The 26,583-nt window shown below is 30.8% G+C and overlaps 4 protein-coding genes across 15 annotated transcripts in view; 2 read left to right on the top strand and 2 right to left on the bottom strand.

Moving 5' to 3' along the window:
- Positions 1–6,441, top strand: part of mwh (multiple wing hairs) — a 40,385-nt gene extending 33,944 nt beyond the window's left edge. Inside the window, exons 4-6 of one of the 2 annotated variants that reach the window (XM_035873311.2) lie at positions 1,236–1,527; positions 2,769–2,987; positions 3,189–6,441. In XM_035873311.2, coding sequence (XP_035729204.2) covers positions 1,236–1,527; positions 2,769–2,987; positions 3,189–5,672 — 2,995 coding nt within the window. In that variant the 3' untranslated portion in view covers positions 5,673–6,441. The remainder of the gene's footprint in view (positions 1–1,235; positions 1,528–2,768; positions 2,988–3,188) is intronic. The other variant, XM_035873313.2, reaches the window with a different exon arrangement.
- Positions 6,442–6,811: 370 nt separating this feature from the next.
- Positions 6,812–14,365, bottom strand: LOC118444712 (sodium-independent sulfate anion transporter). Of its 3 annotated transcripts, none has more exons than XM_035873248.2 (9): positions 14,227–14,365; positions 10,846–11,069; positions 8,931–9,126; positions 8,621–8,841; positions 7,988–8,552; positions 7,685–7,911; positions 7,430–7,603; positions 7,195–7,357; positions 6,812–7,124 (listed from the first exon to the last, which is right to left on the bottom strand). In XM_035873248.2, the coding sequence occupies exons 2-9, from the start codon at positions 11,062–11,064 to the stop codon at positions 6,970–6,972; spliced, it is 1,920 nt and encodes a 639-aa protein (XP_035729141.2). In that variant the 5' UTR covers positions 11,065–11,069; positions 14,227–14,365; the 3' UTR covers positions 6,812–6,969. The 3 variants fall into 3 exon arrangements, with proteins under 3 accessions (XP_035729141.2, XP_085515704.1, XP_035729142.2); XM_085659578.1 differs by lacking the exon at positions 14,227–14,365 and adding an exon at positions 12,711–13,449 and having other exon boundaries at positions 8,663–8,841; XM_035873249.2 differs by lacking the exon at positions 14,227–14,365 and adding an exon at positions 12,711–13,446.
- LOC118444710 (uncharacterized) lies at positions 14,311–19,410 on the top strand. 4 transcript variants are annotated; one of them, XM_035873246.2, is made up of 6 exons: positions 14,311–14,431; positions 15,993–16,150; positions 16,334–16,744; positions 16,820–16,983; positions 17,084–18,970; positions 19,093–19,410. In XM_035873246.2, exons 2-6 carry the CDS (start codon positions 16,038–16,040, stop codon positions 19,389–19,391), a joined length of 2,874 nt encoding a protein of 957 aa, XP_035729139.2. In that variant the 5' UTR covers positions 14,311–14,431; positions 15,993–16,037; the 3' UTR covers positions 19,392–19,410. The 4 variants fall into 4 exon arrangements, with proteins under 4 accessions (XP_035729139.2, XP_085515703.1, XP_035729140.2 ...); XM_085659577.1 differs by having other exon boundaries at positions 14,334–14,431; positions 16,033–16,150; XM_035873247.2 differs by lacking the exon at positions 14,311–14,431 and adding an exon at positions 15,196–15,551 and having other exon boundaries at positions 16,033–16,150.
- Positions 17,128–23,954, bottom strand: LOC118444713 (sodium-independent sulfate anion transporter). Of its 6 annotated transcripts, none has more exons than XM_085659583.1 (11): positions 23,626–23,954; positions 22,944–23,253; positions 22,681–22,835; positions 22,074–22,371; positions 21,491–21,803; positions 21,226–21,387; positions 21,013–21,153; positions 20,742–20,887; positions 20,377–20,571; positions 20,043–20,292; positions 17,128–17,266 (listed from the first exon to the last, which is right to left on the bottom strand). In XM_085659583.1, the coding sequence occupies exons 2-11, from the start codon at positions 23,076–23,078 to the stop codon at positions 17,253–17,255; spliced, it is 1,809 nt and encodes a 602-aa protein (XP_085515709.1). In that variant the 5' UTR covers positions 23,079–23,253; positions 23,626–23,954; the 3' UTR covers positions 17,128–17,252. The 6 variants fall into 6 exon arrangements, with proteins under 6 accessions (XP_085515709.1, XP_085515708.1, XP_085515706.1 ...); XM_085659582.1 differs by having other exon boundaries at positions 17,138–17,266; positions 20,062–20,292; XM_085659580.1 differs by lacking the exon at positions 17,128–17,266 and adding an exon at positions 19,538–19,953 and having other exon boundaries at positions 20,062–20,292; positions 22,944–23,110.
- Positions 23,955–26,583: the final 2,629 nt, after the last annotated feature.

Raw genomic sequence — 26,583 nt, forward strand, 5'->3', positions numbered from 1 at the left:
CGTACTCCTCTTCTTCTTTTTTCTCTGTTTTTTTTCTTCATCATCGTTCTCCGTATTCTTCTTCGTTCCACTAAAGATCGCCACAATGATTCATACGCTTCCTCACGTACCATGTTGTTCGAATAGAAACAAAGAAAGCAAAACAAAACAAAAGAGAAAAGAAAAATGAAACTCGAGCATGAAGCTTGGGAAAAGAAATTGCAATTGCAATGACGTTATTGGTGAGCGTTGTAAAAAGATAGCAAAGAAAGAAAAAAGAAAGAGTCAGAGTCAGAGACAGAGAAAGAGAGAGAGAGAGAGAGAGAGAGAGAGAGAGAGAAAGAAATAAAAAGAGAGAGAGGGAGAGAGAATAAAATATAAAGGAGACAAACACGAGACGATATTATTTATTTCTACTTCTATTTGCCGATCGTCCGCGTCATTAAGTCGTAGAATTTATCGTCCTCTTAATCTGCGCCTATATTTTACAATGGCCGATATTATCGAGAGGGAAAACGTATTGCCACGTTACGAGATATTTCAAAAGCTCTCCACGGGCTGCAGGGATTTTCTACGTTAATCCTGTTGCCTTCTCTCTCTTTCTCTCTTTCTCTCTCTCTTTCTCTCTCTCTCTTTCTCTCTCTCTCTCTTTCTCTCTCTCTCTCTCTCTCTCTCTCTCTCTCTCTCTCTCTCTCTTCTCTATTTTATTTTTTTTTGTTGGCGAACGAAACAGCCACCCTATCCCTTTCTCGCCATTCCTCTCCCGGTGACAAACCGATCGCATAAAATAGCTCGCCATAAACTTCATTTGCATAAGCCGGCTTGTCGCGACGCACCAACCAAGTTTCCATAGTCGCAGACGCGATATATGGACGAATGATCATTGAAAAAAGAAGGAAAAAATAAACAGACACAAGAGACATTTCGGTGAAGATAATCCTCACCGATGCGTGACAATATTCCATATTCTTGCTTTGACGTATGGGAAAAAAGAAGAAAAGGAGAATTGTAAAAATAAAAGAAGGATGTGATATGTTAATCAGCAAGCAAATCTTTTGGTTGCCGATTATTTATATTACTAAAACCCCATTAACAACTTTCAATTCTGATATATAATATTTTTATATCTTTTAGTAAATATTATATATGTATGTGCCTTTTAAATCCTTGATACTATTATTTGACAAATATCTTAGTTATGGAACTATTATTTAAAATAAAAGAATACATCGTTCATATGTTGTTTTGCTTTGCAGTTTCGTTCAAGAATTTGCCTCGCCACCGGCAGATGGAATAACTTTATTATTGGAGACTCTTCGTGGAGTACAGTTGGCTCAAAGTTCACCACCGACGTCCGGACATGTTGGGCCAAGAGTCGGTACCAGAAGGGCTGCTCTGGACGAGTTAGGATGCGTCGAGTGTTTGGCCGCCTGCGGTGAACGATGCGCTGATGCACCACGGCTACTAGTGCAAGCTCAACCTGGACTTCTTGCTCTGGCGGTCTGTCTGACGAGTAGTCTGAACCGGTCTCGTGTTCTGGCTCTTCAGGTAACAATCGTACCATCTTCCGCACTCGTACTCGACGCTTACCGTTATTTTAAAAACAGCTGGCCGACACGATAATCGCTTACAAACGCGAAAGACCATCCGTAAACGTACCTTTGAATGATTCTCAATCCTAGAAAAGATTTAAGTCGAATGGTCGACCACTTCAAACTCCTCACTCTACCTTGATGATCTCTTTTATCCCTGCTTGTTACTTTTTCCTGGAATTGAAAGGGGATCTCAAAACATTTTTATTCGAAGATACACATCTTACCGTTAACATACTTTCCGTATTAATTTCGTATATAATTTATTACAATGAACTCTGAAGTTTTTATACGCTCGTTAATGTGATCAAAATCGACAGTACTTATCCTCATTTCTTATAACCATAACATTAGAGTAAATTAACCATTCATCACGGCTATGCTGCATGAGTATATATTTCGGAACGGTAAGAAAAAAAATTCTGTTAACGTTATAAGAATCGTGATAATTCTGTTAACTCGTAAAAGGAAACTTTTATTAAATAAAAAGAATCATCTATTCGTTGTAGTTTCAATTCCACCCAATTAAAATCGTCCTCGATTAATTCGTTATTGACTTGACCCATTGAGCCACTCATAAACACGAAGTTTGGGCAACGAAAAGAACCCTTTACTCGATCGAGCTCCGTTATTTGGAGAATATATACCATCAACGGCAAAACCAGTTTTTATCATTTCTACAGCCAAACGTTATTCGGTCGAACGCAACGGTTTCATTTGCAAGCGTTTATACAACCGTTGACCGTAATTTCTTTTCTTTTTCTTTATCTTTTCATATACTTAGATATCTTTATCTCAGGAAGTACCTATGTAGTTGTTAACCATGGCCAAGCTAAGCATATGAACAATTATCAGAATTTAACAAAAACAAATAATCGTTTACACGACAGGTTTCTAATCGCATATTAAAGGATACGGAATAGTTAATGATCAAAACATACAAACTTAACGATAATAAAAATAAAGATAGAAAAAGAATGACTGTAATCTAGACTGTAGAAGATAAAAAGGAAATTAATCAACAAAAAATATGTATAAACATATATATATATATATATATATATAAAATTTCCTATGGTTGTAAAACGTGTTTCATTCCAATCGTAAAACTTGTAATAACTGAAACTAAAACTTGTTTGATAACACAAGATTATAGTTTATAAAAAAAAAAGAGAAAAAAATTGATCGAATTTACAGTTGCTGACGAAGGTTTGTCAGACTGCAGGTGGACACGCCGCAGTTTCCGAAGCTGTTTCTACATTGAGGTTGAAATACGGCGAAGGTGGAAGGTTCAGATTTTTGGCTGGCGCACTTCTAGCTCCCAGAGCTGCTATCGCTCTGAGAGTGGCAGGAGTATCCTTCTTGAATGCTTTCTTAAAGTCAGCACCTCGTACGCAAACGAGATTATACATTCAGGTAAGAATAATAAAATGCTTGCTCATCGAAATATGAAATATGAATGAACAATGGATAATAAGGCCACTTAAGAACAATAGATAGCAGTCTGTGTAATTTTATTCAAAATTGAATAAAAATTGTATTTGTTATTTTTTTCGTTAAATATATATATTTCTTTTGACCGATAAAATGCATATATTTATCATAATCATCTTGTAGGCGGAGGCCTGCGAAGCTGGACTAGAGCCGCAGGTACTCCAAGAATGGTTGAGAGAATCGGACGGTCGAGAGGAAGATACATTGACTGATCTTTTGCGTAAGGAAGTCCAGAAATGGGCACAAAATTGTGTCGATGTAGATGCCCTTCAACGAAGGGTTCTACGTGCCGAAGAAACTTGTAGAATTTTAAGCAAGAAGGTCTCTGCTTTACAAAATCAGCTCGAGAAATTGCAAGTGGAGAAGCTCAACAATTATAATACGAAAAATCGCGATAATATATCCAGCGGAACAATTCTTGGTATAAATAAGACGCAAAAGGTATCGTCGAACGCGGAAGACGAAGGTATTAGTTCGTCAGAAAGATCGAGCAGTCCAGAAGATACAAAAAATCAATCTCAAAACGATCATCAGAAGATTACGACGATGCAAGATAATGATCAGGAAACGACGATCGATGATGTTATTGAGGAACTTAGGATCATCGTGAAAGATGCTGAGGAAGAGTTCAGCGATAAGAACCAAGAAAGATCTGCGGAATTGGATTCAAATGATCCAGCTTTCGTAAAAAATGCCCTTTTCAGGCCAAATTCCAAACTTTCTTACGACAATTCCGATGTCTGTCTCTATGAGCAAGTCTCGAAACGAGATCAGCAAACTGATCGAAAGATCTTTAATACCAATTCTGCTTCGAATGTATTACAAAGTTGTCAGGAGAAAGGAGAACAAGTTACTTATTTTGGTAACGATCCTGATTATAGCGATAATTCGAGTGTCACTAGAAGACTGAGCTCGGATGTATCACGAAGGATCTCAAAATCTTCGTTGGAGGGTAGCGTCAAGATAGTCGTCAAGGGACCGGACGTCGAAGATGCTATAGTTCCGACAATTCTTCATCCACAACCACCGCGAAGAACGCCACCGTGTTTATCGGCATTAATGGCGGTGAGGCACTGTAATTTTGCCGATCACAATGAACCTTACAACTCTCACGACGAAGAGCTCGAGGAGGAAACTTTAGGTGATGGTAGTGATTCTTTGCTAAGTGCTTCTAGATTGAAGTACAACGAGAAGAATCAATCCTATGAGGAACACATCAGAGAGACCGCTGTGGTTGAACATTTTCAAAAGAGATCCACGAACGGTTTATTGTCAAACAATATCATCGATAAGAGTGCTAAATTCAGGAAAAGTTTCGACGATCTTCGTCATTTTGGAAATAATGGAAATAATTTAGAAGGAAAAACTATAAGAAATTATGAACCTTCTGGTTCATCTAAAACACGAATACCAGCTGAAAATGGATCGATTAAACATGTAGAATATAGACAATTTGAAACATCTTCGAAAGTATTCGATTTCTCGAAGCATCAAACAGATCGTCAATCTTCCGTTCATCGACACGGTTCTAAGTATAGGAGCGAAGTGGAAAAGAGGAAGCTTCTACGCAGATCGACAAGTCACGATTATCTAGATTCGAATACATCAACACCTTGTTCGAGAAGATCGACTGGAAGTCGAGTAGAGTGTCGTATAAGAAAATTCGAGAGTTTAAACTCATTTGATGAACATCGTAGTCTTCAGAGTTACGGTGGACCCGGCAGTACCGATAATTTGAACAAGCAACATCAGAATATCACAGAAGATTTCTCCAAGTCCAAGATGAGAAGATCCGAATCCTTTCATCATGTGTCCCATATCGCTAGAAAGGATCAATGCTCGTCGAGAGGCGGAAGCGACAGTGGATTAATCTATATTACGGATTATAATCTTGATCCGCTAGTTACTCGAAGACCACCATCTATAGAGGTACCCAAGTCACCCAACTTGCTTACTAAATCGTTGGATAGAATAGACGAAGGCTTAGATTCAATGGTTAATATCGTTATAACGGAAGAGAAAAACGAATGGAACGCAAATAGACATCAACCGAAGTCGAATAACAGTCGTAATGACAAACAATCAATAAAAGTTAAATCCAATAAATTGGATAATTCGAAAAGTAATTACATAGATCGTGAAAAGCAAAAAGTTAAAAAAGAGGAATTAATGGTAAGAAATAATCATTTATTGAACGATGAATTTTATAATTGTCATATAAACAATAAGCAATTAAGGAATGACGAGTTGTATGAAGAGCAGAGAAATCGGCAATGGAATTATCAGAAGGAAGTACAATTAGCAAGGAGGGATAATGAAATTGGTTCCGAAACTACACCCATGGAATTATCAAAATCCGAAGTCAAACATAATTCTTTTGGCCAAAACAAATCTACGATCAATAGGTTTTCAAATAAATCAAACGATTCTGGTATTTTCGCTGGGCGAACCTATGACACTTTTGGACTTGGTAAAAATCGATTTAACGCAGGAAAATATTCGGGTGATCAACGCATTAAAGATAATCCATTGGCCAGACGAAATACCACCTCATCCATAATTGGTAAACGTGGTAAGGTTACTGATGTTGTTTCAGGTTTATATTAAAATCATTAAATCGATATTTTTATAGAATTTATGAAATTCAAATTGAATTGTTGGAAAACATTTGTTTAAACGACATAAAGACTAATATATTTTTTTATTCCTAATTATTAAAATTTGTAATGAACCTAACAAATCCTTGTGCAATATTTACAAGTGTTCGCGAAATCATTCAGAAATTAATTTATAGATATTTGTAAGCATTACAAAATTATGTGCATTTATACTACGATGATTATGACGGTGATGGAGGGATCTTAAATGCATCATGCAATATTTTGTTTTCATTGCAATCACATTTGCATGTAGTAGTAATATAACTACAACAAAGGCTGTATCCTATGCATATTTAAGCAGAAATGTAAATAACAGCTTGCTAGAAGATATAATATTTGATTGAACATGTTATTTCTATAACTAAACAAATTTCGAAGTTCATGTAATTCTTCGAAATTATTAAATAGAACGGCCAGAAATTTCGATATTGCGCTACTGTAACTTTGCTTTTAATTTATTAAATTTTCATTATTTAATGTAAAGAGCATTAAACTTACGATTATCTGCAATTAATAAAAGAATGACATTATATAATAACTATATTTCGTATCGTAAATAAAAGACAGATATTTAGATGATTCAATGACTATAATATCATACACTCTCACAATCTGTATATTCTATTTTTTACATGAAACATGTAAGTTGAATTATTTAATATACAATTACTTGAATGCCATAATGCTCTATTAAGTTTTGTACAAATTAAAGATTTGTGCAAAGAGGGGGGGAGGTAATTATATAATTATATAATTATATAATTTTATAGTAACATAATAAATATCGATACATTATAATTTATCAGTCAAGTAATAGGTAAGTAAAAAAGAAATTTCAAATAACTCATCTTGCATTTAGTTTTCTTATATAATATAAAAATAAATCAATAAATTGAGGTTTAGAAAAGATATTTCATCAAAACTCCATTGCTCATATTAATGATAAATAAAATAATATTTTATATATGCAAGTGATACGAGGAACAATTAATCTTATACATATATATATATATATATATATATATATATATATATGTATGTATACATAATATATAAATTTTTTATATTTATAAGAAGGTTTAAGCAAATAAATTCATTCATATGCTCAAATACAGTCCATAAAAATACTTCAAAAAACTTTAAGAGATCTTTTTGTCATGTTAATGTTGAACAAGTGCATAAATGTTTAAAATGTTGTGTTATAAAAAATAAGATAATTGTCATATATTTGAAATGATTACATTTCAACTAGCCGTAGCATGTAATAGTGTGGTTGTAACTTCATTTAGCTCATGAGCTGATGATCGATTACTTCTATGAATAACTCCTAAATTATTTAATAATAATGGCTCATTACTTTTATCCCTAGATATTTCTAGTAATTGTCGGGATGATTTATCTAAAAATATAGAATGTGTTCATTATAAATAGTTCATAGCAAAGTAATAGTTTGTAAAAAACTAAATTACCTTGACTTGTCGATAATAAGTACGAAAGTTCTTCTTGAGTAGATACATATCGAAATTCTTCACCGCAAGCACCTTTTAATACGGCCACAACATCAGATCGCGGATTTAAAAAGTATAAGCTTTGTTTACGATTATTAAATTCGCTGATTAACGTAGCTATACCCTAAAATATGGGGGAAAAATTAAGTACTATAATCTTTATGCAATAGTTTTTATTTCTTTTGCAAAATTTTACCTTAGCAGCTGTGAAATCTGCACCTAGAACATATCTACAATCAACGACTACTGGCAATTGACTAGAACCTTCCTTCACTCCTGCATCACCGACAGATTGTTTAATAAAATCTACAGCAGGAAAATATAAGCTATTCCCTGGAGTAATTAAAAGATATTCTGCTCCAGAATCGGTCTAAAAAATAAAAGATTAGTTATTAGTATTATTAATATTTTTTATTAACCGCTGTAACAACCTATAAATAATTTTACTCACGGTGCACTTATCTACGTGTACAGTCGGTCGTGCAGATGGATATAACAAAAATATCAAATTAGTGCCAACGCCCAATAAAATTCCATATTCCACTCCGATAATGAGACAAAAAAGGAAGGTAACAAACATCGGTATGAGATCTTTCTTGCTAGATTTCCACATGAGCTTTACGACCTCGTACTCAATCATGTATATAACGGCACAAATAATAACTGCAGCTAATGATGCTAAAAAAATTAAAAGTAAGTATTGTGGTTGTAGTTTATTGACACAAATGATGACTATAGGAACATATTATCCAACCCTTTGGAATAAAGTAGAAATATGGAGTGAGAAGACTAAGAGCCAGCAAAATTAGTACACCAGTGTATAAACCACCCATCGGAGTTTTTACACCGCTAGCATGATTCACTGCGGATCTACTAAAGGAACCTGTAACGGGCATTGCACTGGCGCAGGATCCAAGAAGATTACAAATTCCCAAGGTAAGAAGTTCCTGCGTGGCATCAATTTTGCCACCATTGGCGAATGCTTTCGCAATTGCTACATTGCCGAGTACTCCGATAATTGGGACTAATACTATGGACGTTCCTAATTCTGAACACATTTCCATAAAGCCGATGGTATGATTGTTAACTTGAGTTGAGAATGGTGGTGGACCGAACGATGGAAGACCGGATCGTACTTTACCAGTTAGAATAAAAGGATTATTAGACTCGGACGTGTTCATGTTGTAAGCAATTACTGAACAAATAATGACGATAATAGCGTTTCGTGCTGTTGAAAGCATCCATATTGTTTTAGACAATATCCGTTGACAGGTTGGTGCTTTTTTTTCGTCGGAACATAACTTGATGTCCTTCATTTTCTATAAATAAAATGTAAGCTAATAAACGAATGAATTAATAAAAAAAAATTCAAGATAATAAGAGTTACCCTAAATGATAAAAGAATGATAATACAAGTGAAACTCATTACACTGTCCCAAGGACTTATCTGGTGAATATTTTGAAAGACTTTTATCAAAGTATCCAAGAATCCTTGAGATGTAATCTTTAATCCCAAAAGGCCTTTTAATTGGGATGCCACTATTATAACAGATGTGGCTGATGTGAATCCTACGGTCACTGGTACGGATATAAAATCGATTAAAACACCTAAAAATAGGAAATAATGTTTATATAAAATAAATATAAAATAAACGATTATTTTCTCTTTCTCTTTCTATCTTTTAAACAATTTTCACCTAAATGCAAACAGGCCATCAATAATTGTAAACATCCAGTTAAAAATGCAAGAAGAATAGCAAAATCAGGACTTCTTCCTTGAACATATTCGTGGGTCATTAAAGCCATGAGTGCTGTCGGACCAATCGTAATATCTTTACAAGAGCCAAATATGACGTAAACCATAGCACCGATAAAAGCGGAATAGAGTCCATACTATGAAAAAAAAAAAAAATAATTTTTAGGGAATTGTACACTCTACCGCAAAGACAAAATATAGTAAGAAAAAATATTTTTTAAAAAATTCACATTATTATATTCGAATGTTATAAATGTACATTCATTTCGTACGAATCAAGAATTATATAAACACGAATTGATAATACTTTTTTTAATTTAATAAGACAGAAATTGATGTTCAATGATGTTTTACTTGAACGTTGTTAATCAAGATAAGAAAATTAATACGTCTTTCGATCAAAGAATAATAATGATTTGGTTAATTAAATATATCACCACGCATATTGAAAGTATATTATTAATTCGACCTTTATTACGTAAATAAATACTATGAAACATATTATAACACATATTTCAGAACATGCTATGAATTTCAAAGATATGTAATTGATCCGTTTATAAATTACCGAGAATATCAGCATAATATCTCATAAATAAATGCTTAGAATTTCTTGTACTAGGTATACGTAATACATACACTTTCACCGCATATATCATAGTATGGTTTGGTACTTTAAAACGATCGGATCTATAGTTGCTGATGAAGTTGGCGATATCTAAGAAATTTTTTATATATGAAATGGTATTGTTCCTAAATCATAAATCTTTACATCAGTAATGAAATATATACATAGGTATACACAGTGTTTCATCCAACTAGAACAAGCTGTATCTCTCAAACGTTTGAGAATAGTAAAAAATAATATTTGTAAAAATTAAATAGTATCAGACTATATAAGAGCAAAATAATTTTATGCACTTTTGTGAATTGGTGCATCAGAGAAATACAACTGTACTCTTTTTTCTTAATGAAAACCTATGTTTTTGACTACATCAGTAGATGCAGTTTTTATGCTCTAAATAAAAGTATTAATATACCGTAAACTCATACGTCAGGAAGTTATCGTAACTAAAAATTTTCTGTGTTATTTCGGTTTATCAGCAAGTGTTCTGGAATATTTACGTTATGTTCCATTGCCGTGTTTGTGAACATGAACCGGCTACTAATACTAATCACTAATATTAATGTAAGATTAAGATTTTTTTTAATAAGTATTTATTACTCGTATGCAATAATGTAACGAATCAGTGTTTCATTATTAATATTGAAGACCTCCAGCAACGCATTCGGCAAGAAATTACAAGAATTACAAAAAGGACCGTCAGGAATGTGTTACGTAAGAAGCAATGGAAAAGTGCTTAGTTTGCACTTTTGGACCATTCGAATATTTGTTATAACATAAGTATTCTAAAACACTTGTCGACAAACCTAATAAATCAGAAAAATTTAGCAATTTTTTTTGCTATGATAACTTTTTAACATATAAGTTCAGGGCATAAATATGTTAATACTTTCATGTAAAGCATCAAAAAACTACATCAACTGATACAGTCAAGAATATAGATTTCCATTAAAAAAAAAAACTTAGCATATTATACACTGACACCATTTAACTTTGACCTATAACATTTTCTCTATTTTAAACTGTTTAGGAGATACAGCTTGTACCAATTTTGGGATATATATATATATATATATATATATATATATATATATATATATATATATCAACTTTCCATTGTGAAAATATATAAACATTCGAGTTGATACATAATCAAAAGGAGAAATTTCATTGGCGTGGGTTAGAAAGGCGTAACGAGAAATAACAAAGGATGATATCCATTCTTTCATACCTGAGGCTCCAAACCGGCTAAAGTCGCATAAGCTAATCCTTGCGGCATCACGGTGAGTCCAACAGTGACACCAGCGATCGCATCATTGAAAAATTTTTCCGAATCGTACTTAGGCAACCACTCCAAAATCGGTATTCGTCTTTTCACTAATTTCCCAATAAATTTTCCACGAGATTTATTTTTCCACTTCTTTAGAACTTTTGGCGTATTGTCCTCCATATTACCTTTGGGAAGGAAATCATTCATTATATTATATAGCTCATATACAACACTCCAAGAAATATTCAAACATTAAAATAAATTAGAAGAAATGTAACATAAAAATATAATCGGAACCATCGGTAACAACGACGAAAATTATGAAGCACCTTTTCCAATGGCTTTTTATTGAATTCTATTGTAAAAGAAAAAAATATAATAAAATTTATGAATACTTATTATATATCTGAAACTATTTCTTTGGTAATTTTCATTCATTTTCATTCATTGTTTATATAATTCTGCAGTTGAAAAGAACCTTGAAATACATACATATGTTTCTCGTTATATAAAAAATCGGAATATATGCATATTAAAAATGATTAGAGGACGGGTACACCTGTATTTATACCTAAAGGCATGCTAATAAGGATAAGTAAGTATACGAGTTCAATATGCAAATGAAAAAAGACATTTTATTACAAGATTTTTTGTTTCGTTTTAACGAAAATTATAGCGATAAAAAAAACTGTTATTTTTTTTTTTTCTTTAAATAAATTTCTTGCCTTTTTCCAATATTTTACGGATAAGATATTAATAAGAAATTTGCTCATTTTATATAGTATAAAAACGTAAAAAATATAGAAACAAACTTGATAACTTCATCATACAAATATATTACTTCATACGTTTTTCCCTTTCTCTGTTTTTAATTTTTTTGTTTGCTTATAATCTTTTAAAGCTAAAGTCATCGAAATAGATTTCAATATGTTAGGAGAAAAAAATGATACACGAATAAAATAGAAAATTTTGCGAATTAAATATCGACGGTTTATCAAAAAGCAAAGTTCATAAGGTCGTATCGTAAAACCGATTTGAGAGGTTTTACCTTATCGTTAAACATTTAAAAAACATGAACGCACGTTGACGGAAATTCATTGATAAATTTTTTTTTTCCTCTTATCTTAAATATTATATGCGCTACATTGAAATTTACATGCTAGTATGTTTCGGTATTCGGTATCGGATGAATTTAAATATAATAGATAAGCTGATATTATCGAACGTTCGATAAACTATCAGTATCTTATCGTTCAGATCGTAATGATAAATTTTCAGCTTTAATTTCGTATAATTTTCTGTTAAAGCCGAAAATTAATCAAATTTATATTGATAAATTATTATTATCGATAAATCTTATTATTATTATTTATCGAATTGCAGTTGATGTTCACGCATTGTATATAATTACATTTTAAATGTTATGCTTGTCTGAAATAATTACGCTTTAAGAATTAGAAATTTACATGATTTTCTTTAATGATCAATCAATTATAAAGCAGAGTATATAATCATCACTCATAATTAACGAGTCTCATCGTTATTTTTATTCGCGGAGGTCTCCCATTAGAATTTCATTAGTGCGTGCAAGTATTAGTCACAGCAAACTTATTTTGTGAACATAAATTCTTGCATTATCGTTTGAAATAATTATGTCATTATCAAGTCATCGTCTTCACTGTTCATTTTTTTTTTGTTTTTGAGGTTGTCCTCTTTATTCCCAATTTTGTTCTTTAAAAAAATCAACAAACAAGACAAAAAAAGCGACAATCCTGATACATCAATTGATCGTTTCTTTTTTTTGCTTGCTCTAAAAATAAACTTACGAGTTTTGGACAGCGATCTAGTAGTAGATGCGTCGATAATGATGAGGTAATGTTATCTTCCGTGGTGCTGAATATCAGAGAAAAAATATCTATTCGTGCATCTGCCCTTTCACGTGAATTTACTCAAGAGATCCTACGTAACACTACATATCCAATCGTAATTTGAATTCAAGAAAAACAAGTGCGTTCTTTGACCTCTTCGTCACCTGATCGCAATGTACCGATCGATTTTCTTCGGGGAAAAATCAATATTTTCGCGCGTGAAATTGAATCTTTAAACTCGAAAGAAAAGTGATCCATAAGAACAGTGTAATCGATGTATTCATTGAATTTAAAATCACTAAAATAGCTTGAAAATGTTCAAACACTTCTAATATGTCTCTCTCTCTCTCTCTCTCTCTCTCTCTCTCTCTCTCTCTCTCTCTCTCTCTCTCTCTCTCTCTCTCTCTCTCTCTCTCTCTCTCTCTCTCTCTCTCTCTCTCTCTCTCTTTCTGTGTTTGTACACTAACGGTAAAATCTTGTGGAAAGAAACGCTCGTATCGAGAACGCTATACCGCGTGTCACTCACTGAAAGTTATCCGTTGCTTGTTGATTGCTTATATAGTACGAAGAAGGAGAGAAGCGAAACTCGTGTATGGTCGAAGGAAAAGTTGGCTATTAACCTTCCTCGCTTTTTCAGCCATACGTTAATGCACAATGAATGAACGTGAGAGGGTATGCTTCTCGAGAGTACGGTAACGTGCGAAAGTATTGGGACAAATAAATCTGTATAAATAGTCGGCTGGTGTTAGTCACCAGTCGTTGAACGTTACGTTTCTTTGATTCTTTACTTTTCTAAACGTTAAACTGAATGTGTGTATTTAGTGTGTATATAAGAACATTTATTAGAAATATAGCAAAGTACTACGTAATGTCGTTGCACTTCGAAGGTGATTGGATTATGGTTTTTGCTACTTCTTTAAACCTCTTTTTACTGTCTCTTGCATTTATTTCTCTATGCTGTACAAGGACAAAAATTTCTTATAGCAACAGTTTATTAATTGTTGATTACTGTGACAGTATTCTGATAAGTATTAAATATTTTCTTCAAATAATTCGTCATAATTTTACAAATATTCCTGCAAATAATTAAGCTTATACTTTATGACGTCTAAAAAATAAGAGCGATAACTTTATTAATTAATAAATAAGCTATTTAAAACAATTCGAAGCGATCTTTTGTCCGGAATAATTTTGTTTCTTTCTGATAAAAAAGAAATCAAATTGGTATGGTTTTCGCGCCACTAGCTTCGATAATCATTCATTTGAACGTATACAATAGTGGCTTATTCTTATTGGACAAGATAATAGAAATACGCGGCAACCAGAGAAAATCGTAATCATTCAAGGCGGACACAAAAACAAACAATTTAAGGACACAATTTATTAACTAAAAAAACAACGGCCTTGAATGTTTCCATCAAATCTAATTACACAGTTAGTCGCTATGAATTTCATAATTCTAGGTTATACTTACTTGTACGTTGATTTCTTTTTGCACTTGAATCACCGAATCGAACGTTGTGTTTTTCTCCTTCTACCAATCAGCAAAGAGATTGTCTTCACAAATACCGCGTGACATATCACGTTGACAGCCGATCGTATCCATCGCATTTATTGAAGGGCCACGACTATTTGACCCTTTCTGTTACACAATCAAAAGTAAACCACATCAAAACGACGTATGTATATACTACGAATACAAACACCTTGAAATGTAGATCATGTGGTTGATTCTTGATAAAATTTCAAATTCTTTCTATTCGTAGGAAACCTTTGCTATAGTACATTAAACGATTTATATTTGTTCATATATTAATAAAATCGATATAAATAAATGTCATGGAATGTATCACATATTTATTTAAAATATTTCACGCTTTGACATACGTAAATACGCACGTCACATGTTAGTTTACACGATTAAACACACTTAATATATTATAACCTATAAACGCGATAATTATTTCAAATCGAATAAAAACTAATCTTTTGAAAGGTCAATACCTTTCTTTAATTCGAAAATCTATATTCATAAATATCACATCAAAAATAAATTAAAACAGAATAAATGTCAAAATCCAGTACTTCATTATTACAGGTTATAAACTAAACATCACTTCTTAGCATATTGCACTATATATTTTTTTAAGTATGCTTTAAATTCGCATAGATGCCTCTATAATCGAAATTTATCGATAGATGATAATATTTTAAAATTTCTCTCACTATTTCAAACTAATAGGATACATTTAATATTAAATTTTTTATTTGCTATTAATTAGTAATTTGATATAAATTAATTAAATCTTAAATTAATATTTTTATTCGCATTTTCGAAGTTGATATTTTCAATTTGCGTCTTGGATCTATAATTCATTTATTCAATGAAATTAATCTTTAATATGATTGGACAGATCTGTGATCAGCTGCAACCAATAAATGAATCGTAGTTTGAAATTTCTCGATTGTTCATATTTCAAACAGTAGGCGAAGATCAGTTGTCGTGTTTGAGTCGTTAAACGTTAACTTAGTATAAAGAATTAAAATTTTGACTTGTTATATACGTTGAAAGAAATAACGTTTCTTTTGTACTGTATAAATTCTTCGATATATGAATACGTTTGAATTTACGCATTAATCGGTATCAGCGAAGTAAGCAGAGAGTAATAAAAGTAATGGCGTCTCTACGTTGTACAGCGTCCGATCTTTAGAATTTCAAAGCGTAAGAATAAAGAATTTAATTATTGAAAACTTCTAAAGCTTAAATATTAAGCGTGTCCGATGGTCCAGTATTAAATGGTAAGTACAAAATATATCATTGTTAGATTCATTCGTATAATCCAAGAACATGAGTGAAGTATTGTCATATTACGTTTATTTTTTATCTTGACGTATGACGCACTTTACCATTTTAATTTATATTTATTATTATTGTTATTATGGTGAATATTATTTGTATCATTTTCGTATTATTAATTTATGTATTAATGAGTATATATAATAATATCTTGCGATGCAAACTGAATATCCGTTGATAACAATACGAATTTTCACCTTTTATGTCGAAGATATTGTCATGTGTATATTTTGTTTGACCTAAAGTGTTTTCATTTTACATTTTGTTTATATTTCTTTATCTTGTGTTATTATGTATTATTCTTATATTATAAATAACTCTGTAGATGTTAATTTTATGTAAAACTAACTTAAACTGATTCTCTCATTGGTTGTATTTGTTAGGAATAATAACCAATATTATTATCAATCGTCCATACAACAGATAAAATGGAATCTCAAAATAGAACTTTACAAAATACATCTAAAACACAGCAAGTAGCTGTAATTAGCAAGTTACATAATATGCAGTGGCTAAAAAATAATGCACTTTTACCAGGCCAGTATGTTCAATTTTTTTATTTTTCAAGTATTTTGATGCATTATAATTTGTTCTTTTTAATCATTTTGTAAAATTTGAGTTTTGTATGATTGTTGGGTTTTGTTTTACATATGATATAAAATGTTTTTAAAAATTTATAATTAACAAGGAAATGCATGTAAAAAATTATAAAATTTTGTTACAGTGTAAAATCAAAAACACTTAAGAAAAGCATAAACAGTTCAAGAGAAGATCTCGAGACGATTAAGTTCGTTCATACTTCTATAAATAATAATTTAGAACTAGCAAACTCGACCAACATTGTTTTAACAACACATGACAATAAATGTGATTCTGACATTGAAAGTGACATAACTAAAAGACCAGTTGTATCCAAAAATATAGTATCTACTTTGCAATTAAAAAGGGAAATAATAAATTCTTCACATTTAAATAAACAAGGATTAGTTCTAAAAGAATTAAAAGAAGAAGAAATAATTAATATGGCTACAGATGATAGTTCAATCACAGAACAATTGGAAATACAACTTAGGTTAGAGGAACAAGGAAAGGACAAGTGCGATGCATTGTGTATTGCATCAGAGGATACAAAACAGTAAGTTCATCATATAATCAGTAAAAATTTCACATATTGATCGACTTGTATAAATTTATATGTTCAAATAATTAGAAACACTCCCGAGTGTAATCTTCCTGTTTCATTGGAAGTACAAGACAATATAAATAAAATGAATCAAACAAATGTTCATGATAAGAATAATAATGATAAATTGAATACTATAAAACAATCTAATTCCAAATCTGATATAGAGACAACAACATTATTAATGAAAGGTAACCAAAATAATTTATTTTTATATAACAATTTTTATTATAATTTCAATAGTAAAAATAAATGTAATAAAAATAGCTTACTTTACATATATTTTATTAGATGACGATCAAGAAGAAAAAAGTAATAATATTAATTTAAATCAAAAAAAACATTCTTCAATTAATTCAAAAAATCTAGATAAAACATACATTACTAAAAAGGATACTCGTGCCGCTAATTTATCGAAGACTTTTAATGTTGCTAGTAAATCTCAGAAAATGCATGAACATCAGATTGAACAACCTTTTAAGGAAAAAGAAATACAGAAGATAATACCAAGTAAAAGTGCTTTTACAAATGTTCCTAATAAATCTAAAAATGAAATTTCAAAACAAAACATTGATAATAAACTAAAAAATGGTATAAAAAATTCACTTAAAAATGAGCCAATAGTAATAAGTAAAAAATCCCAAGATAAAAGAGATTATCAACCAAATCCATCTATATTAAATACTTCAAAAGTATTGAAAAGTAAATGTAATTTACAGTCAAAGAAAGAATCTAATATGAAATATTCTTCAGAATCTATATCAAGATGTACTGGTAAAAATATTAAAGAAAGTGAAGAAAATAAAACTACTTCTTCAAATAATATCAACAAACAAACTAAAATTAATCGTGTATGCTATTCATACAGGAAAACAGAAAATAAGTCTATATCAAAAGTATATAATAATTCATCAAAAACTACACTATGTACAGTTAAGGAGAAAAAAAATGATTCAAATTCACCTATTTCAGTACAATCGCAAACAACTGCACAATTATCTAATGTACAAGAAATGGATTCTGTTCATAGTAAAAAACTAATAACTTCTTATACAGATAATAAATATGAGAATATAAAACAGAATACAATATTAAAAGGTGAGCAAGCAACAGAAATACCAACCCTGAAAGAACAATGTATTGATGAATGTATTGATGATAAATTAGTGACTAATGTAGTAAATAAAGAAACAAATACATTATCTAAAGAAGTAGAAGAGATTAATGAAAGCATTACACAAAATTTGCCAAATAAACACTCCATTAATGAATGTATACAACAGAAACAGATATATACTAATCCATCCTTACAAGGTTTGTCAAATTTACAAACAAATACCCAAAATATTAAGGAAAGTGTTCACAATGACTTCTGTGATAGTAATAGACAATTTGATAATATATCTTCTACTAATACTTGGTATGCTTATGAGCATTCTCAAAAGAACATCTATCAACAGCAGATACCTTCACACCAGAACTTTATTCATTCCATCCCTAATCAATTTATTACAGATTGTCCTGTAAATACTACCCTACCCAAATATAACTCCAATGTATCCGATTCTGATGCAAATGTAATGCATTTAAATCAATATGAAAATATACCAATTATGCAGAACAATTTAGTAAACGCAAGTTCTATGACAAATCCAAACGTTTCACATACGAATACAAAAAATATAAACATGTTGCAATATCAGATGCCAAACGTGGTACCTTGTAGTAATCCAAATATGATTAGACCACAACCAGGTTTTTGTATACATCCTACGACAGCTCAAGAGGAGCAATTTAACTTGCATAGATATGGAATGAGTTATTCATATTTTATGAATTCTTGCTTTGTATGTAGGAATGACCATTATTTACCACATCCACAAAATTGGAATTTACCTAATGCTTATCCAGTATCATTATTACCGAATTCTCTTCTATGTAATTGTAATTCATGTTGTAATCATTCACCGTCAAATGATATGATTTATAAGAATCCTACTATGGCAAGATCAATACCTACTTCTATACAAGCAGAAACTTCTTATGAACAAAACTTGCAAAAAAATGGGAGGTCTATGTCTAATTCTTGGTATAATAATACAAGCTCACATAGTAAAGAAACACATGGTATTAATTTACAGACACAAGGAATTTTAGTAAATATGCAAGAAAAGATAGGTAAGTAAAGAAAATATCCACAAATTTTTAAAAAAAGCATATATCTAGTCTTAGAAATATATGTAGTATTAATGATGAAATCTTTATTATTTTTGCAAACCTTTAATTTTTTTTTAATTCAGATTCTAAACAAGAAAAACGGAATAGTGAGTTTTTAAATGATAAAGAGACTAATCTTCCAATAATATCACCAAGAGCATGTATGAATTATGGAAGTGGTTTGCCTATAAATATTAATACTGTAAGGCCTCAAACAAAGTATAGTAGCAGAAAAGAATCAGCTTCAGATTATGATTTCCAATATAAGAAATACAATGGACGCTCTTATATTTCTAAAGAGTATGTATCTAATGCAAAAACTGATTACAGAAAAAAGGCAATTAAACAACAGAGCCATCCAAACTATAAAGCACAAGAATAAAATTATTTATTTTCTGATATTTGGTATAGCATAGTTTTTTTATTATCAATATTCTATTCTGTAGAACACTTTAGAATCACGATTTTGCAGTAAGAAATGTCTTTTATGATTAATAATAAGAAAATCGTTTTATATATATGTGAATAAATTTTTTCAAAATTTGTATTAAAATATAAACAAAGATTTCTTTTGTAACAGTATTTCCTGCAAGTTCCTATATATTTATAGTAAAAACATCACTCTATGTTATAAAGTACTGTACCTTAAAAATGTTTTCATTTTTCGTTGTGCTTACAATTATCAACTTAATTAAATAGATTAAAAATAACAAAAAAGTTCCATTACATTTAACGTATAAAAATTTTGTTATAAAATAATATACAGATGAGTATTTCTAATCATTAAGTTTTTCTTTTGGTTTATATGAGACATTGTTATTAATTATGATATAGTTTATACACCATACACATTTTGTAATGAAAAAATAAAATCATTGATTGTAAGATATTGTATTATATCTATATTCTGTAATAGTATTCATTATTATGTTTATGAAACAAGCCTGTTGGAGATTATGCAGGGAATAATACTTAGCGGTGTTATATAGTTTATTATCGATGAATTGATATAAAATAAATCATAGATTTGTACTTGCAAGTTCGTCCCTTACATCGACGACAGTCTTTCTTTTAAAATCATCAGGTATGGCATAGCTTTCTGAATTTATGCGCTTAATTCCATTGAACTCTTTTAAAATGGTTAATAACTCTACATCTGTTTTAGCAGTAATGATCGATTCATTGATAAGAGATTTTATACTTTGAAAAATTTCTGCAGCTGGTCGTAACAATATCAAAAAGCGACCGTTATCTTTGAAATCTTTGATCAGAGTACTAATACCCTTAAAAAAAAGATAGATTGAATTTATGGGGGAAAAAAAATAAAAAAAAAAAAAAAAAATTAAAAGTATATTCTTTTAATGTACCTGTGCTGCAGTAAAATCAATTTTGTCGATATATCCGCAATCCAGCACGACATATTTTATGTTTCTTGAATATTTTAATGATTTCTTATATTTATCATCATCCAACGTTTCAGTCAAGTAGATCCTTAGATAATCAACAGCAGGAAATAAAAGTCCAGCGCTAGGACGAACGAGAACGTAATTCGTTATGGGATTCTATAAAAAAAAATAATAGGAAAATAATGCACATATATATATATATACAATGAGGGACGGAAGTATTCATAAAGTAGGAATATGAAAATACATACTGTACTGTACGAATACTTAAGTCTTCCACATTTTATAGGTTTATATATTATTTGTAATCATTCTTGTTTACTTACATTTCTATATTCAATGTACATGGTTGGCCGTGCATTGAAATAAATTAATATAAGTAGATCGATCGCAATGCCTATTAAAATTCCCAGTTCAACACCGGCGAATAAGCATGCGAGAAATGTGATGAATGCCGGAATAAGATCTCTTTCTTAAAAAACAAGAACTTAATAAATGAATTTAATATGTTCTATATGTATGTGTATATATATAATATGAATATATCTATATTAATCCTTAATTAACAATTAACACGGATCAAATTATTATACTTACTACTGCTTCTCCAAATTGGCCGTATTATATTTATTTCTATCATAAATATGACCGCACTTATTATAACCGAACTTAAAGTAGCTTTGGGTATATAATAAAAATACGGTGTCAATAAACTTAGGGCAAGTATGACCAGAATACCTAAAAACGATGTCGATCGATTAATAGAAAGAGTATATTATCCATTAGATTGCCCAGATATTAACGATATACCTGTATAAAGTCCACCTAAAGGAGTTCTTACACCTGAGGCATTGTTTACGGCACTTCTTGAGAAAGAACCAGTAATTGGCATAGATTGGAAAAATGAACCGATTACATTACACAATCCTAAAGTTAACATCTCTTGCGTGGCATCCAGAGTTTGTCCGCGGGCTAGAAAAAAAATTTATATAAACACGTCAAAGTATGAAACATGTTTCTATTTAAATTCATAAATAAGAAAGAATAAACAAAAAATAGTATATTAAAAGCTTACAGAAAGCCTTGGCAATGGCAACATTCCCGATAATAGAGATCAATGGCACAACAATAATACCAGAACTAAAATGTTTACAAATATCAATGAAAGTCTGAGTTTCATTTCCAACGGTTATCGTGAAGGATGGAGGTTCCACTCGCGGTAAGCCGGCATCGATGTGTCCTGTAAGAAGGAAAGGTGCTCCATCCCGAATTTCAAAGATATATGAAGCCACAGCACAAAGGAGAACAACAAGGGCATTTCTGCCTGTTCCTAGGAACCAAAAGAACGTTTTCAGGAATTGATTTCGAAACTTGATATCCTTCAGAATCTGCAATAAAAAGTTAAGGAGTAAGAATTTTAGAGATAATAGATACAATATAAAAGTAACTTTAAAATTGCATCCCATCGTGAACGATGGCGTCAATAACCATTTGTCGGATTCATTGATTCAGGTTCTTTTCGTATGTAAATACCACACAATAGAATCTTTTTTTAAATAACTCGCGCACAATGACATCGATTGTATACATATACGTTTGTGTTAGAACATATGTAAGTACAATCTACGAATGTACACTTGTCGATTATACATACAAACCTTTAAAAGCAGTAGAACGAAAATGCAACAGCAGGAGAGAATAAGATCTGGCAGTCTCGTTTGGTCAATATTATTGTACAATTCCTTCCATATATCTAAGAAACTTTCGGCGTGTATTTTCAAGCCCAGCAGACCTTTAATTTGACTGCAAGCGATTATCAGACTCGTTGCAGACGTAAACCCAGCGACAACGGGCATAGATACGAATTCTACTAAGAATCCTAACCGCAGAATACCAAAGATAATGGTTATGCAACCTGATAGGAAACAGAGAAGGATTGCATACTGTGGAATTCCCCTAAAAAAATAATAGCTCTTATACTTTTCGATATAGTGATGTATGTTAATTATCGTGAAATATTTTATTCAGATCAATGAGAATCGAATCATTTATAAAGTTGAAAGGTAAGAAAGTAAATACATTTTTCGGCATACTTAATTTAAGCAAACAATTCTCATATGCTTGCATTTATTTATCCTTTATATTGCGGATATCTTTGTCTAATGTGGTATTAGCACGTGCTTTTTGTTCTTGAATAGTATACTACAGAAATAATGGTGCGTCGAATGAGAAGGTTTTTGAAACAGAAGTTTTTTACATTCTTACCTTGCATAAGTGAACGTCAGCAAGGATATTAGAGCGGTGGGACCGATGTTCACCTCTTTACAAGTACCAAAAATGATATAAACGAAGCTTCCTATTAACGCACTGTATAGGCCATACTGTGGACTTAGACCGGCCAATCCTGCATAGGCTATCGCCTAATTAATAATAATTAAATCCAAAAAACAAAAGACATGTTAAATCATTTGACCATGCATATGTCGTTCACGTAATTTAAAAACGTAATCACATGATGTTGAAAGTACCTGAGGTATCAAGGTCAATCCGACCGTGAGACCAGCAACGAGATCACTGAGCGCATCTTTGCCTCTGTAGAGAGGTAACCATTTTAAGAGAGGAATTCTTCCCTTAATTACTTTTTCAAAGCTGATCCCAGTCATGTTTGTTAGTCGATTACATTCGTTACGTTGTCCTTTATAAATGAATAAGATGATTATTTTTCTTTTCTTTTTTCCTAACGTTACGACGACGTTTAGTGTCAGCCGCAGCTCGTTGTTGAACCGTGATAGAATCGACGATAAAGAAGCATCACCAACTATTAATGATCTTCGTCAACTACGCAATGAAAAGGATTTTTAATCGTGCCTTGGAAAATAATCACCAACGTTAGGATTACTGTACCAACGACTAAAGCGAAGGTTTTAATTGTCCGACAAAGGAAACAATTTTAATTAGCCAATTTGTATGGAACAATTTGCGCGTCTTAAGATCGACACACGTGGTAAACTACGTTTAACCGTGCTTAGATCAGGTGGTAAATGGTTAATTAGAGCAAAACGAACGTTATCGATATTATTTTAATTTGCTGAGTTATGAATTAAGTTTGATTTTAATTGATAACACATGTAATAAATTATGATTAATAAGAAATTATGAAGAATTTTGTCAATCAAAAAAAATATATATCTATATATATTATATACTTGCCAGAATGATAAAATGTAGACGGTTTAGCGGATTAATCACTGTTCCTTTTCCATCGATTTCTTACATAGTTGTGAATACTCCATAAAATTCGTCTAGTTTTACAAAACTATAACTATACCGACAATTTCTCTCCTAGATTTGTTTTGCTTATTTCTTAAAAGTCACAAAACAAGAATAATAAGGCAACCTTAAAAAAAGAACAAAATCGAAGAAAAAAGAATATTCTAGGACGTCGCGAAACTCGAAATCTTTTGCGAAGATCTATGCTTTGTACGATCTATCTGTTCGGTAGACCGATCGAATCTATAGCTTTTCTCGATTGACGCGTACCTCTCTTCCGCGTGCTTCATCTGGACGCGACGAGTATTTAAACGTCAACGCATGCGTCGTCGTTTTCGTTGTCGCCGTCATTGTCATTATCGTCATCATCATCGTTATTCATTCAGCTATATCTAATACGTACTTGCTAAGAGTCATCATCGTTGTCGTGTCTGACGGAAACGAGGATCATCATTGATTTCGTCAAATTGCTCCCTTTTCACGCCTCCATGCTTCTGGGTATTTCCGGTTCTCACTTGTTCACTATATTTCCTTTTCTTTTCATATGAGTAATTGAAATGGTTTAATTTATATATTGAGAGTATTTATAAAGAAGTATTTATTATGTTTGTTCTTGTTTAACGATAACAGGTTCATTATTTCTTTATTCAGATTTTTGTTTTTCAATGATATATATTTATATATATATTAAGGACAGACAACATGTTAAGAAATGGTATTTCTCTCGCAATTCGCAAGACGTTAATAAAATAAGCAAACAACAAATACACGTATTAATTTTCAACGCGATTTCTATACTTTAATTTGCATCTTTATTTTTAAATTCCGGATATCGTTCAAGTATAAATAAAGTATCTATAAATAATTTATCTCACTTTTTATATTTATGTAAAAAATAACTAATCAATAGGAAAGTAAAATGCTATCACGTAATAATGTAACAATATTAAGTGTTTCCGACCAGGTATATATTATATATATATATATATATATATATATATATATATGTTTGTTAGTTTAATAATTCTCGAAATGATAATAGGATAATGGTCCATTGACCTGGTTGTCACGAGACGTTTCGTTAGAAAATTCTTTTTTTAAATCTAACGAGGGAAAGATTATTTTACTACAAAGATAATTGTATTAAAAATATTCGTGTATCGAATCTCTATCTCTATAAATATTTTTATAGTTATATTTCTCTTTTATTCACAATTGAATTTATGATATTAAAAATATCGCCAAGTAATAATTCTTTGAATCGAATTTTACTGAATTACTTCCTCATAAAATAAACTATAGTAGTGATTTTACGGTTGGGTCGATGTTCCGTATTGAGTTAATTCAAGTTCATTTAAATTCTTCGTGCATTCTTCTTTACTATGTGTGGCAGGTAAACGCAATCGCAAGGACGACGTATATATGTATTGGATGTTCTTGAACGCGAATAAATATTACACGTATCTTTTTAGATCGTCCACTTATAAATATCAATTTGTATAACCTTCGTTCTTTTTATTTTTCCATTTATTAAAACAAAACGAAATTTTGACGAAATTTTTAAAATTTTATGATTTTTATAAATAATATTTACAAGGAGATACAAAAAGAGAATAAAAAGAAAATAAATACGTAACATTGATAAAAAGAAATTGTATTGGAAAGGCTATCCACATAAATTGAAATCAGCCAAGGTTATAGATATACTTGTAAGTGTGTTTATATAGTTATGTAAACTTATTTCACATTCGTAGATAATTATTCGTATGATTCCAAGAAACATATGGAAATTGTTACATAATTTTCAGAATGATGCGGACATATTGACCAAATAAAACCTTTATTTTTAATAATGTCTTGCAACAGTACAAGATATGTCGATAAAAATAATGACACTATCATTTTTCTAAGAATAAACTTCAAATAGTTGTGTAATATGTAAACGTTAGAAAAGTATATCAATAAAACGAATTGTTTATAGTCTACGTTAGGTGAAAATTCTATTTTATTGCGTTGCTTATAAAGTAAAATCGTCATCTTTTTATTGAACAAACAAATGTTTAAAGCACATTATAGATTTTAGAAAATGTTGCCCTGTCTTTAGAAAAATCAAACAGGAAAATATTTCGTCAGTAATTTCTACTTGCGCTAACCACAAGATCGTAAAATTTGCATTTGTATGTTTTACGTTTCCTTCACGTATCGCTTAACGAACGGGGTAATTTCAATAGTTAAATGCTAGTTGTTTCAAAGATATATTTATCGCTAAATTTTTAGATCCTTGATTACATATTTTTATTTTTTTATCTGTTGCATATCTCACTTCTTATCTGTTTTAAATTTATAGTTATAGAAATATTCCAATACTTTTTATAATTAAATAACTTTCTTAGAAGACTAAACAAAATGATCTAAGTTCTTCTAAATATGAAGAAAATAATGTCTTATACAAACATTTTTTATTTTAGCAACGATAAAAAATACTTTTTTCAGTTTTGTTAATTAACTTTTACAAAAATAGAATATATGTATTTTACATATTTGATTATCATGTACATGTACTCACATGCGATAAAGAAATTGAGATAAAAACGAACTCTGTAATATCGATATGAAAGAAGAATAAAGTTTCTTGATAAATATAAAAGATGAAACTACTTCCTAAAAGATGGCAGCACGATTTACTGTTCATTTGGTCAATCATTTTGTTTTACCGTTCGTTGGAACTAGATAAAGAAATGTTATTTGTTTTATGGATAGGTAGCAGTAGTGATTCCTATGAATCATGATTTTTGTACCAAAAATGAATTGAATGATATAATTTAGTAAAATTAATTTAAACGCGAACGAACATCTTTATTTAAATAGTAACATTTCTTCCATAAAAGAGTTAAAAAT

Source organism: Vespa mandarinia, chromosome 10, assembly GCF_050613455.1.
Source record: "Vespa mandarinia isolate Hongniang chromosome 10, ASM5061345v1, whole genome shotgun sequence".
Taxonomy (NCBI): domain Eukaryota; kingdom Metazoa; phylum Arthropoda; class Insecta; order Hymenoptera; family Vespidae; genus Vespa; species Vespa mandarinia.